This window comes from Azolla caroliniana, unplaced genomic scaffold (genome assembly GCF_043228905.1).
Source record: "Azolla caroliniana isolate FFs.n. ecotype wild unplaced genomic scaffold, voAzoCaro1.0.p SCAF_1, whole genome shotgun sequence".
NCBI classification, from domain to species: Eukaryota; Viridiplantae; Streptophyta; class Polypodiopsida; order Salviniales; family Salviniaceae; genus Azolla; species Azolla caroliniana.
The window spans coordinates 29,773,361-29,787,107 of NW_028230436.1; the positions used below are offsets into that span (position 1 = coordinate 29,773,361).

Consider the following 13,747-nt stretch of genomic DNA (forward strand, 5'->3'; position numbering starts at 1 on the left):
TGTAAACTTACAATAACATATCAAATAGTCACAAAATTCAACCTTAAATTACTTAAAACCGACGATCTTTACCATACTTCTGTTAAAACAAATAATCCTGGCAAAACATAAAAGTTGAAAGTTACCAAACATTTATGGCTCATCCGGAGATGATGGCAAGATGCGACCACAATTCTTGCAACAATCAACATTTGAGTCCCTTGATCTAAAGGTCAAGGCATCGCAATGCAAGCATCGCATTTTATCTGTCGCACATATTGGCAACCGCCTCCTAGCTCGACTTGCGCCTCTTTGCATTTTTCCTGTGTGTGCCTTGGAAGTGTTTGGGGAGCTGCCAATAAGATCTTGTGAAATGTTGATTGATGCTCCCCTTTTTGCACCAATTGCTTGCTTACGCCCTATGGATCCACGGTCTTCTTCGTTAGTTGGTTTCGGTGCACCTGTGTGATACACCAATGTCTCACTTGTTTCTTGAATGGACTCCATACATGCCAAAATTGTTGCACAATCGAGGGATTGTAACCCTTGCTTAAAACATTGAATAGCCCCCTCAAGCGTTTGTAATTTCGACAAACATTCCTCCACTCGTGATGTTATAGGGTTTGTCTCCTCGACTGGTTCTACCTCTGTCTCCATTTCCGTCTCTGTGAAATGGTCATTGCGCATATAGGTTGCATGATCTATAAAAGGCAATGACCCACATAGATGTGGCATGTGCCTCTCAATAATCATCCTGATGCCAAGTATATGCTTACATTTACTCGCAGGGTCGTGGCAATCACAATATGAACATTGGAGCGATACATTATACCATACATCCGGTTTTGTCAAGCTCAATATTTTAAACCAATATCGAGGCTCGTCCACAATATGCATTGTCGCATTATTAGTTTCATACCTCTCTAGTAGCCTTTCGGCCTCTTTAAGTCTAGTTGTTTGATCCCTACAATTTGCACGTGGTGCAAATCTACCACTCTCACATATTTCTTGTCGTTGCTTGTACCATTCAATAACAGTACCCCCGATGCAAGTGCCAGTTTGACTGTCCCCGATTAAAACATGCACAAGATCGGTAATTGATCGGTTTATCCTCCCTCTTAAGGCAGTATATTTGATAAACTGCCAATGTCTCTCCACAAGATTGGTAGTGTCAACATGTCCGTAGTTGAACATTCTACCAAATTTGGGCCACAGTTTCCTCCACACACATGTCAAGCCACACCATCCTCCTTCTATATATTGCCAAACACCTGGCTTGTTTGCATATTCTACCTTTAAGTCCTCACATTGGGCATTGAATGTGGATTCCGTAATGCATTGCATGAGTTGGCACATCCGATTATAAAGGTGGTTTCTCTCACTTGCACTTACCTTTGGCAACAAGTTGTCCAACCATGCTTTTTTTGCATGGAAGTGACACAACAAAAGTCGACAATGTGTTTGCGACCTTTGCCCATTTGTAACTATCCAAGATAATCGGTCTGTTGCAACCACATTACTTATGGCATTATACGATGTCCAACTTTTATCGATGACTATGGCATTTGGCCTCACATTGGGCATCCGTGCAAATATGACTCTCAAGCAAGTTTCTAAAGCTACTTGCTCATGGTTAGACCCCTTATCAGAACTACATATCATGTACCATAATGGGATACCAACTCCCATGGCATTTGGAGCCACAACTGCATATAATGGCAAGCCAAATTGGTTTGTTTTAAACGTGGAGTCGATTGCCCAAGAGTTGTTTATCGACAGTCGCTCACACATCTCTAACATCCATTCATCTTGGAGCACCTCAATTGAACATCTATCAACGTATCATCAACCCTATGTGCCTCTATCTTGATCACTTCTATGGGTCTAGACTTTTTATATTTCACGACACTTGTCCCCTCCATGTCAGATGGAGTTAACCTCGACACAACTTGACAACCGCATTGGTCAATCACTGCTTTCACATACGCACTAGGGATCCCATAGTCACGAAGGTCATTGGACCAATTTCTCTTTAATTCTGTCAGAGTACCTGTCAAAGAACGGTGCGATGCGCCACAATGTGACGCCAATACTATCTCCCTCCATTTCTCTACGTGCGTAATCTGAAGATGAGGCGATGCCTTAAGGTGTATTGCATTCTCATTCATAAGCGTGAGACGACTCTTCATGCGCCTCCATGCATGTAAATTAAGAGGTGCCCCCCTTGCGAGTGTGCTTAATATTTCAAATGTTACCGTAACTTGACCTAATAAATCTTTAAGCATTAAATCGTACATACCTCTAGTGAACGCAATATACCTCGCCGAACAATACATGAAGGGATCAACCTCCTCCGCCTCTTCTTCGGATGAAGCCGACTCATAGTCTTCGGATGTAGACGAATCCAAGTCATCGTCGATGGTTGCGGAGTATGGTGATGCATAACCATCCTCAGAATCATACAAGGACGTGATTAAATCTATTTCGTTGGGATTCATCTCGAATGAATCTAACTAATCTGATTAAGAATCTAACTAATCTGGTTATAAGAATCTAACTAATCTGATTATAACTGATTAAGAATCCCCCTAATATGATTAAGACTCTAACTAATCTTATTAAGAATCTAACTAATGTGATTAAGAATCCCCCTAATCTGATTAAGAATCTAACTAATCTTATTAAGAATCTACAAAATCTGATTATAACTGATTAAGAATCTAACTAAGATGATTAAGAATCTAACTAAGATGATTAAGAATCTAACTAATCTTATTAAGAATCCCCCTAATCTGATTAAGAATCTAACTAATCTTATTAAGAATCTACAAAATCTGATTATAACTGATTAAGAATCTAACTAAGATGATTAAGAATCTAACTAATTTGATTAAGAATCCCCCTAATCTGATTAAGAATCTAACTAATCTTATTAAGAATCTAACTAATCTGATTATAACTGATTAAGAATATAACTAATCCTGATTAGCTTTTAGAGATTGTGCAAAATAAGAATGTGATTAAGACGCAGAATGTGATTATAAGACAGATATTGGAGATGCAATGAGCTATGATTAAAATGACAGAGAATGGTTTAAAGTGACAGAGAATGTGATTAATTTACATGTTAAGATGACCGTTTTTCTGGCCGTTTACATAACAGGTTGGGCGACCTGGTTGGGTGACCAAAACAAAAGATAATTAATTTTAAAAGGTTTGGGCAACCTGGTTGGGTGACCAAAACAAAAGATAATTAATTTTAAAAGGTTTGGGCAATACCACAACTTGCGATTGGTTTAAAACCATACATTCAGAACATCCACAATAATTGTTGGGAACAACATTTCCATTAACAAGTAATCGCGTTTACAATACCACAACTTGCGATTGGTTTAAAACCATACATTCAGAACATCCACAATAATTGTTTGGAACAACATTTCCATTAACAAGTAATCGCGTTTACAATACCACAACTTGCGATTGGTTTAAAACCATACATTCAGAACATCCACAATAATTGTTGGGAACAACATTTCCATTAACAAGTAATCGCGTTTACAATACCACAACTTGCGATTGGTTTAAAACCATACATTCAGAACATCCACAATAATTGTTGGGAACAACATTTCCATTAACAAGTAATCGCGTTTACAATACCACAACTTGCGATTGGTTTAAAACCATACATTCAGATCATCCACAATATTCAGATTGAGATAAATAATTGTTGTAAACAACATTTCCATTAATAAGTAATCGCGATATACAATGAGTCGATTCTCACTATACAAAATTTTTGGGGATTCCAAAATATAGTTACAACATCAGCTCTATAGCCAAATCTGTGCTGAAAACAACATTCCCAAAATTTACAATATGGAGCCACCGGTCGCAGGTGCAAATCCTAATACCGATCGTGCCCACTCGTCCACATGAATCCGAAGTGAATCCACTTCGCGTTTGGTGAACCACATCTCTGTGCCCTGTAACCAAATATGTATAAGAACACATCTATACACAATCCACATGAACAAGGAATTGCAATTACACTTACAAAAGTCGAAGATATCCATCCTTGTAAGAACTCCCTCACCAACATTTGGATAGTCTTCATCACATAAAAGCCACAATCCCAACAATTTGGCTGTGTTGGGATGTGCAGTACCTGATGTCGACCATTGGGCACAATGGTGTGGTCTGACGGTTCAGATGAAATTGTCCGAATCGCCAACTCTGCCATTCTCCGCATGTTGTCTGTTGCTGGTCTGTTCAATGGATCGCAGAAGACTACTTTGCTAGTTAGCTTAGAAGCTTGTTGTCGCATGGTGAACCACAAGTTCCAATGCCCATCAAGCACGATCGGAATGAACGTAATCTCACATTGCGCAACTTTCTTAAGGATGTCTTGCTCCTTCATTGCCTGCTGGTGTAGCTGCACCCATAGTGGGTCGACGATGGTGAAGCGTTCTGTCACCTCGAGTGGCAATGAGTATTCCATCCACAACGTGAATAAGGTCATAGTCCATGTCGATGCCATTTCACGGCTCTTGCATATGGTCTCAAGATCTGACTCGGTAACATCAAGGGCCATATCGAGACGTGGGCAAGTTAGCTGGTACCTGAATGCATGGAAATATGTAGTTTTGAGTAGGTAAATCACACTCCATGTCAATTAGTAAGATACTAGTTTGTATTTCACTTAAACCCTACCTGGAAAAGTGTTTATTTGGGGTTTGAATCCATAACCTTATGCCCTTGCCATGTTGAATTTGAACTATGGCCACATCCGATGCAGCGTCATCTGAATCTGATGTTAGGGAAACAACATCAGTGTTTGACTCGACCTCCTTCCGTCGGATTGGCATTTTCGGTCGTCTCCGTCTCGGTGGAGTGGACACACCACCCTCAGATGGGTTTTGACTCTCATCCACATCCGTGGACACACCCTGCGGTTGGGTGGATATCCCCGCCTTTTTACACTGTTTCACCACAATAAGACACATCTTATTATCTGAATTTTGCCAATAAACCCTCCAACAATCTGAAATGAAATCCTCACTCATACTTACATAAGAATCCAAACCAGCTGCTATCTTCTTCGTCAACATCTCCAAACGCTCATCCTTATTGGAGTCGTATATAGTCATCTCTTTGTCCATAAATCGTGCCACGAACTCTGCCTGTGTGTCAAGACGGAGTTCAGCAGGAATAGAGTTGTATTTCGAAACAACCCTAACCTTCAACTTTCGGATATATTTTTGTCGATTTCTGTAGTACTTGATTTCCGGGTCCATGAATCTTTTGAGTGATCTTTGACGCTCATAACTGTTAAAGCATGCCCCCGGAATACCCTCCTCCTCCTCTATACGCATCCCTCGTGGTAGGACTACGTCTATTGCATGTTCTCTGCGTAAATGTGACTCCATGTCACTTTTTTTCCGATACCACCTTGGCGAGAGGCGGCAAAACTCAGTGTAGATACATGCACGAGCCTTGTTCCCATTTGCATCTCTTCCAACCTTATACAACAAGTCGGGACAAGGAGCAACTGTTCCTTCTGCACCTGTGTTACATATTTAAGATTGACATAAAGATTGGCATAAAGATTGAGATATTGCAACGACACCAAATCCACATACCATTTGGAGGAGCATCTTGGTCCATTTTGTCCCCACTCGTACACATGTCGGCTCCTCGACTTCGCCAATGTCTTCTAACGAAGACCCTTTAACAAATCACGAGTCAACATACATGCATCAAACCCTAAACCATTCTTGGGGGAGATTGGTTCGTGACATACCTCTCTTGAGTTGGATATATATCACTGTTATCGAAATCCCACCAATCTTTGTACTTGGAGTTGGAAGTCATCTACCACCATTCAAGTAATCAAACATTTTTTGATTTTAGTACTCAAACACACAAAATATCAAGTTTAAGCAAGCAAATCATTAAAACCAACAATCAAAATATAGATGATTAAATCAAGTTTAAGCAAGCAAATCTAGTGAACGCAAGATCATAATAAGTTTGATAGGCCTCACCTATAGTGTGGATAAGAGTGGTTACATCCTCTTCTAGATTATGCCTTCAAGATACTGGCTGGGATTAGAGTGGCTGGAAATCAACAAAGCCTTGCCTATTAGATCCTATTATACTTCACTTATGGTTCGCTTATCTTCTTGTCTATAGTGACTCTAAACCCTAAAGCTTAAACATGTCTATGCATCAATATGGTCCATACAATCTTGCTTGTTTTCATTATTATTAAGAAGCGATGAATATAACATTGTGGAAGATATAATAACAAGGAGCATACCTGGGAATAGTGATGGAGGAGATCGATTTGTGATGGAGGAGATCGATTTGTGCAGCCACAGACGATTTGTGATGGAGGAGCTCCCACCTCTTTCCCGGCAAACCCAACCTGTCAATCTCGTTTGAAAAAATGACAGATTATGACAGGTTTAGGGCTTTTATAGACATCCCTAAAGGAGTCTCCCAACCTGGATAAACAGGTCTCCCAACTGTTTTAAAAATCAACAGTTGGGTGACCTGCTTCTTTTATTGAGTTTGTTGGGTGACCAACTCAATATAAACTCTAAAGGAGTCTCCCAACCTGGATAAACAGGTCGCCCAACTGTTTTTAAAATCAACAGTTGGGTGACCTGCTTCTTTTATTGAGTTGGTTGGGTGACCAACTCAATATAAACTCTAAAGGAGTCTCCCAACCTGGTTAAACAGGTCACCCAACCTATTTAAAAATAAACAGTTGGGTGACCTGCTTTTTTTTTTGAGTTGGTTGGGTGACCAAATCAACCAAAAATTTAAAAAAAAAATGGTTGGGAGACCTCTGACAGGGTTGGGCGACCGCCTGCGCAGCTTTTTTTTTGGCGCCTTCTTCCTCATCCAAATCGGACGGTGCAGATCACACGCGCCTTCTCTGAGCGACCTGCACCGTCTGTGGCCGCGATTCCCTCACCAGGCCTCTTTATGATTTGTGTCATAATAGACACGTCGATAATGTATGTATGTATGTATAATGTATGTATGTATGTACATAGAAGATATTATAGAATCATATATCATATACTATCAAAACATGAAAGCATTACTACCCATATGTATATCCAATTGTGTTGGAATCCCCGATATCGTAAAAATTTGAACAATGTCTCCAACTCGTCATTTAGACCATTTTGAACATACTAAGGGAAAAATACCCATTGTTGAGGCCTCAAATAACAATGGGTTAAAACTTGTCGAATATCTAATAAGTGCTTCCAAATGATATGTGCTATAGGACGTTTACTGAGCCTATGTGTATTGTCCTCCAACGAAATGGTGCAAACGAAGCACTTACTTCACCCTAGTCCTCGTCTCTTTTAAGGTTGAACCTAATGGTAGCCCACTAATCATGACTTGACTCTCCCCGTATGATTACCTTTGCATGAAATGAAAAATGGGAATGCAAACCACATTGCAATATGGTGATAACCCAATATATTGATGCCATTGCATGGTGATACATACATACATACATATATATATATATATATATATATATATATTGTGGTGACCTATAACAAGTGTGTACAATGTTGTAACAACCTATCAACCCAAGGCACAACATTTGTTTCCAATGGCAAAGATTCATCCAAGAATGGTATATCTTGTAATTCCTCCCAAATAAATCCATAATTTGGGAGAATACATAACCGTCATTTGGCATCTTCAAATTCCAACAAGCTTTGAGATTCATTATCAACCACATCTTCCAAATCTACAACCCCCAATCAAAATAAACGATTGAATTGAGATCTCGATTTCTCTTTTCCATGCCAATCCAACACTCAAGAAGAAACGAGCAATTCATTTTGTAATGAACTACAAAGGAATCTCTCTCTCTCTCTCTCTCTCTCTCTCTCTCTCTCTCTCTCTCTCTCTCTTTGTATTTATTGCACTACATCTTGGGTTCGAAACCCAATTGTCCCACCTCTCTATTACTCCATAAATATCTCTCTCACTCTCTCATTTTTGTGCGATTTACTTGATAGTAGTTCTTGTATCTTACACATATGAGGGGTTGTGCAAGTTACTTAGCATAAGTCAAGACTTTTGCGCAAAAAAATGGGTTACAGCAAATGTAGCAAAGGCAAAGACAATCGTGATCCAAACACAACATCATATTTATGTCATCTAATTTTTATGGAAAAGACATTGAAGTATTTCTCTCTTTTTAAGTTTTTGGGTTTTGAAAAAACAACAGGTCATGGGCATGACACGATAATCAAGCATGCACAATATAATCCATTCAAGGATAATTGTGTGCATAAATAGGTGTTCGAACCCTCAAGTCTAGTGTTGCTCAAACGATGTTATACAACGAATGGGCTAGTTGCATTCACAAACAAGACTCTTCAACGCTTGGTAAAGATGATTACCTACAAAAATCATTGTTGAAGCATGGGTAAAAGCATCTTGGATGTGAAATGGAAAAACTTCAAAACAATTGTATGTTACAAGTTATTGAAGGGTGTGAAAATTTACTTGAATAAATACTAATATTGAGGAATCCACCAAAACCTATTTATTTATTTATTTATATTTATTTAGTCAAGATTCACCGTGGTATTAATGAAAAGAAACATACAATAAATTATAACCCTCCTACCCACATCAATCAACATGTCTAGTAGTGGAAACCCTCATGCATGGTCCTTTCAAGACAAGGGGCAGAAAAAACCATATTGGTGGAGCATATCTCCAATTTATTCTGTCCCCAAAAAAGGTGAAGACCTCTACCTTTTTCCAATATTCTCGAAATTGTTGTTGGTTGCGAAACACAACATCAAGCTCGCCATGTATTGCCTCATATTAACCTCTTAGAGTATGTAGGAGCATCAACCATATCTCCTTGACTAACTCAATCACATTCAATTTGACTTTCTGAAATACACACTTGCATCTTGCCTTCCATAATATCCAAACTACTAAAGAAGATATCATAGACCAAACATTGTCCTCTTCCAAACAATGGATTGGTGTAGTATAAGAAGCCTCTAATAAATGTTTTCCATCAGAGAGGAGAAGAAAATCAACATAGTCCCTTTCATAATTCAGTATTTCTTAAACCAACCTTCCCCATCTCACAAAACTCATGTGTACACATGTTTACAATAAATAGGATACAAAATTCTCAACATTCTTTTCCATGTTGTCCTAGTTATATGACATACCCATAAAACATGGTGAACCGTTTCACTTGGAAAACCACAACTGTCACATTTTAAATCATGGCAATGCCCCCTCATCCATTACTTCACAGGAATGTCGTAATGTACCAATAGCCATCTAAACAAGACAACTTTTCTAGGAATTTGCAAGGCCCATAACCATTTCCAATAAGAATTCAACCAAGAGTGTCGTACATTACCCAAGCTCCAAAATTTAGATGTTGTTGGCGTAACAACCGCGCCTCCTTAGCAACTCTATACCCATTTTTACTAAGTACTAAAAAAATGGTATTTGCTGACCTAGCATTCCTTGTGCTGATATGCTTTGCCATTTCCATTCGTTGGGATCCCACAAAAGTTTATCAATGGGCTTATTCTCGTAGGCCCACAATTAAAATAAGTTGTTTATATCATTTGGGTGTGGATTCAACATCCATTTTTTTTTGTTTTTCCACAATATATGAATAGACAACATACTCCCTTGAGTTACAACTTCGTGTTCCATAAGGATAGAATGAAGCCGTTCAGAATGCAAAACATTGAAATAAAGATAGTCACGAGAGTTTTTATAGCCCTTGCCCCCAACAAGACATGTAAAGATGAAAACATACCATACCAATATAGACTACTTTGAGAAGGTTGAAAGGAATACATCATAAACACTAATGATTTTTGCATACATAATGTTTCCACCCCAAATTGTGCGACAAACCTGGGTTTTGTTTTCCATCGTCGAAGAAGAAAAATTCAACCAATTCCTTACTGATCCAGATTCTCCTTTATCAAAATCAGCCCATTTCAACCTAGTTCTTTTCCCTAACATTCCCCCCCTCCTTTGATAAAAGCAATGGGTTCATTATGAGGGGTTGGCACAACCATTCATCCATACATGATGGTAGAGATTGAACCTAGTTATGTTTCAAATCCCACCATGCCTTCATGATACCCCTAAAAAACTTATTCTGGCGCAAAATAACAAGGGAATGATTAAAATCTCTTAAAAACCACCATTTAACACTATATTGCCAGTTGCCACATGTAGAAGGCATAACCTTAACCATTTTGTGCCTTAAGATTTTTTTCCATGGCTCCCCACCTGGCAACAAGCCTCTTATAATAAATTTTCCCAAAAAGGCCTTGTAATAGAGGATCAATCACTACAAGACCACCCTCGTCCTTTGGAGCTGTAATAACTTTCCAAGATACTTTGGCTCTCACATATGAACCATCTTTAGATCCCCAGAGGAAATTTCTAATAAGCCTTTGTACTTGTGATAAAGCCGAATGTGAACACAACCAAGCCAACAAAATGTACCCACATGGAAGCCAACAATACTTGATTGGCAACAACAACCCGACCAGTCAATGACAATTTAGTAGCATTCCAATATAACAATTTCTCCCTTATAGCAAGCAACAAAGGAGCTACATGATCTTCCGGTGAAAGGTTGATTCCTGCTTGACATCCCAAGTATCTTACAAGTTTACCATGCGGAGTTCATAGAAACCATTCCTGTGGACACCACAAGGGGTTTATTGTGGTACTTACACAGAACCCCACCAACTTATTCCAATTAATAACAGTTCCAAAAGCATAGCAAAAAGTATCAATAGCACCCGTTGTACTCTACACATATTATTGTGAGAACCTTGCAAATACAGGGTTGTATCATCACCAATTTGACAATCCACAACTTGCTCCTTTAACCAAGTTCATTGTAGTCCTTTTATATTCTGGACATTACTTATAAGAAAACTACTAAAAGTTACTCAAATCATCAAATATAAAAAAGGAGCTAATGGACATCATTGTCTCACTAACCTCGAATTTGAAAATGCTTGGCCTACCTCTCTAGCTACTAATACCCTACTAATAGTTGAGTTTTAAAGAGTGGATACAACCGTTAGCCATTGATTAGGGAAACCTAGCTTTTCCATAGTGCCCCACAAAAAAGACCAATCTACCCTATCATAAGCCATTTCAAAATCCAACAACAAGATAGCTAAATTCTCTTTCCTTTCTTGTAATTCACCAAAACCTTTAGCAACTTAACTCTAATTTTGCACATGAAATTCTTCGAACACTATATATTTTTTAGCTAGAATAACCCTCCTCTAATAAGCTCCTCCCATGGTTTGAGAACATTGAAAATATGCAGGGATTTTGTAGGATATTAGGTATGTTATAGTCGATTTCTAGTTTTGTTTTAGAATGCATTATTTTCCCAAGTAGATTAGGTCTTGCTTCAACAATATATATTGTCACATTATGTTTTGTGACTCTCATATGATGTTGGTGTGAAAGGGGATCTCTAGGGTTGGGTTATCTTGTTTGACAAGGACATGATGTGTTTGATTAACTATATTGATTGCATGCTACAAAAGCCATGCCTGTAGCATATTAAGGGTTGTCTTTATTTAGGCTACAATGTGGGATGTCATTTCGGTAATGTTGTTATGGTGTATACATATATTGATTGTCAATAGCACAATTTTGAATGGTAAGTGCCCTACATATGTATTATATATAAGAGATTCCGATTCACGTTGATCTTGCATCCTAACCGCCCTCAACTTTTTTGTCAATTGCCAAAAAACACTTATACGCCTCCTTTAGTTTCATTGTTTACAAACAATAGTCTACCAATGTACCACTTTTCACAAATTTCACCTGTTTGTGCACCTTAATCTATCTTAGAACACAAAAGGTCATTGTAGTTTTGTGGATATCCAATTTGCGGAAAACGCATGATGTGCTACTTTGGCTCTTAAATTAATATTTTGGCCCATGCCATCCATGGAGTGTTTTTGCATGCCAAAACATGGATGGACTGGACCATGAATTCTACTTGCTTAGTATGTTTGGTTGTTTAGGCTAATTAACAGTAATAACTTAGCCTATATACGAGTGGAAACGAAAGAGAACAAAGATGTACAACCTATGGGCACAACCTCTTGGAGTGCATGAGCCAAATGTTTTTAAGTAGTACAAGCGTATCAATGATGTGCATAGCTTGATCTGATGATTGCATCAATGTATTGATGAGTTATGAAGTAACAAATATTAGGTAGGAAGGAGGATGGACTAGATCTAAATCACATTGCGTGTTAAAATGCAACATGGGAACCATTGCCTTTGCATGTCATCGAGGACTAAAACTTTAACACTCATATACAAGCTCAAAGAAATGTTTATACATGGCATAATAAACTTTTGACACACAAAAGCTTATAGTCTCATAATATTAGCTCATTGAAAATTGGAAATAATATACAAACACATAGTGGTGAAAGTCGTGCTTTGCACATGTAATGGTTGGTGGAAGTCTCAAGCAATCAATCTAAGGTTGCGGTCATCATAAAAAGTACCCATAGGTTTTAGTTGGAGACCATCAACAACAATCATTTGTTCCTAATAGAAAAAGGACCTTACAACTAACAATCGACGACAGTTCGGTTCGGTTCAAGAGCATCAAACTCAAAATGTTTAAACAAAAATTGAAACTTAAATTGAATGGAGCGGAACCACAAACCATTTAAACCAAAACCATTCAAGCTGAATTATTACCAAAACCATTCAAGCTGAACCCTAAAACCACAGTTTCGTGGTTTGGTCTTGGTTTTCAAGATAGGTCAAAATTCAAATATATAATTTTCAAGATTTTAAAATTTAAAGGTTCTTCCTAAAGCAGTGGTTTTGTGGTTTGGTTCAATTCCGTCACCAATTGCTACTTACAACAACAACAATATGGGATGGCGACCTTGGATGTGAGTGGCAAGCCCAGACCCAAACACAAACACAAACACAAGACAAACACAAGATTTGGTATATGACCATGGACATAAACAAGGGTTGAGCAAAGCAACCCAAATCGCGAGGCGAACAAGATGGTGTGTGTGAATGGCGAGACCCGGGTTTGGCAAGTTGGATGAGGCCCAACACACGGCAATTATCGAAACATCACAATGTGTTGGATGAACGGGCGGACAACGCGGATGGCCATCTGTGGGCATGGCCAATCAGCAACTAGGTACGGGCGGAGAACGTGGATGGCCGGCTGGCCGGCCATCCGTGGGGGTGGTCAATCAGCAACTATATAGGTAGCTATTGCTCTGCTCTGCTCTGCTCTCTCTCTCTCTCTCTCTGTGCTAGTGGGAGTCATGTCATGACTTCCCTTTTGCTTCCAGACATGGCATGACATGGCTTTTCATCATCATCATCACCATCATCATCATCATCATCATCATCATCATCATCAGTAGTCTTTCTTCTTTTGCTCTGTTTTTTGCATGCTCTTCATCGATGATCGTGGCCTCCTCTGTTCCTTCCTCTGCACTCTTAACAATCTCTGCTGGAACTGCACACACTCCTTCCAATCAGCAGCAGCACAGGTAGACCCTACTATCCCCACCATATCAAAAAAGTCACGAGGCACAGAGACAGAGACAGAGACAGAGACAGAGACAGAGACAGAGGGATGATGATGTTCTTGATGAAAAATGTAGCATTCACGTCCCCTAAAATG

At 38.9% G+C, this 13,747-nt stretch overlaps 2 protein-coding genes and 1 long non-coding RNA gene across 5 annotated transcripts in view; 1 reads left to right on the forward strand and 2 right to left on the reverse strand.

The window, feature by feature from the left end:
* Window positions 1-3,696: 3,696 nt before the first annotated feature.
* LOC147869564 (uncharacterized) lies at window positions 3,697-5,508 on the reverse strand. Of its 2 annotated transcripts, none has more exons than XM_087339137.1 (4): window positions 5,055-5,508; window positions 4,696-4,964; window positions 4,040-4,604; window positions 3,697-3,961 (listed from the first exon to the last, which is right to left on the reverse strand). In XM_087339137.1, exons 1-4 carry the CDS (start codon window positions 5,409-5,411, stop codon window positions 3,890-3,892), a joined length of 1,263 nt encoding a protein of 420 aa, XP_087195263.1. In that variant the 5' UTR covers window positions 5,412-5,508; the 3' UTR covers window positions 3,697-3,889. The 2 variants fall into 2 exon arrangements, with proteins under 2 accessions (XP_087195263.1, XP_087195202.1); XM_087339076.1 differs by having other exon boundaries at window positions 3,697-3,968.
* On the reverse strand, window positions 4,311-6,995 carry LOC147869565 (uncharacterized). Of its 2 annotated transcripts, XR_015532341.1 has the most exons (6): window positions 6,837-6,995; window positions 6,305-6,412; window positions 6,030-6,102; window positions 5,786-5,856; window positions 5,610-5,710; window positions 4,311-4,417 (listed from the first exon to the last, which is right to left on the reverse strand). It is a non-coding gene; the product is annotated as an uncharacterized LOC147869565 (long non-coding RNA). The 2 variants fall into 2 exon arrangements; XR_015532329.1 differs by lacking the exon at window positions 6,030-6,102.
* A 6,686-nt stretch (window positions 6,996-13,681) lies between these two features.
* Window positions 13,682-13,747, forward strand: part of LOC147869566 (Plastid-lipid associated protein PAP / fibrillin family protein) — a 91,760-nt gene continuing 91,694 nt past the window's right edge. Inside the window, exon 1 of the mRNA XM_087330932.1 lies at window positions 13,682-13,707. The gene's annotated coding sequence lies outside the window, so the exon portion shown is untranslated. The remainder of the gene's footprint in view (window positions 13,708-13,747) is intronic.

Bases quoted from the DNA above. Each gene is read 5' to 3' on its own strand.
- LOC147869564 (XM_087339076.1), bottom strand. From the start codon at position 5,411: ATGGAGTCACATTTACGCAGAGAACATGCAATAGACGTAGTCCTACCA. The intron at 4,605-4,695 runs GTAGGGTTTAAG...CCATGCATTCAG, and splicing joins CCAAATAAACACTTTTCCAG to GTACCAGCTAACTTGCCCAC. The intron at 3,969-4,039 runs GTAAGTGTAATT...ATTTGGTTACAG, and splicing joins GATGGATATCTTCGACTTTT to GGCACAGAGATGTGGTTCAC.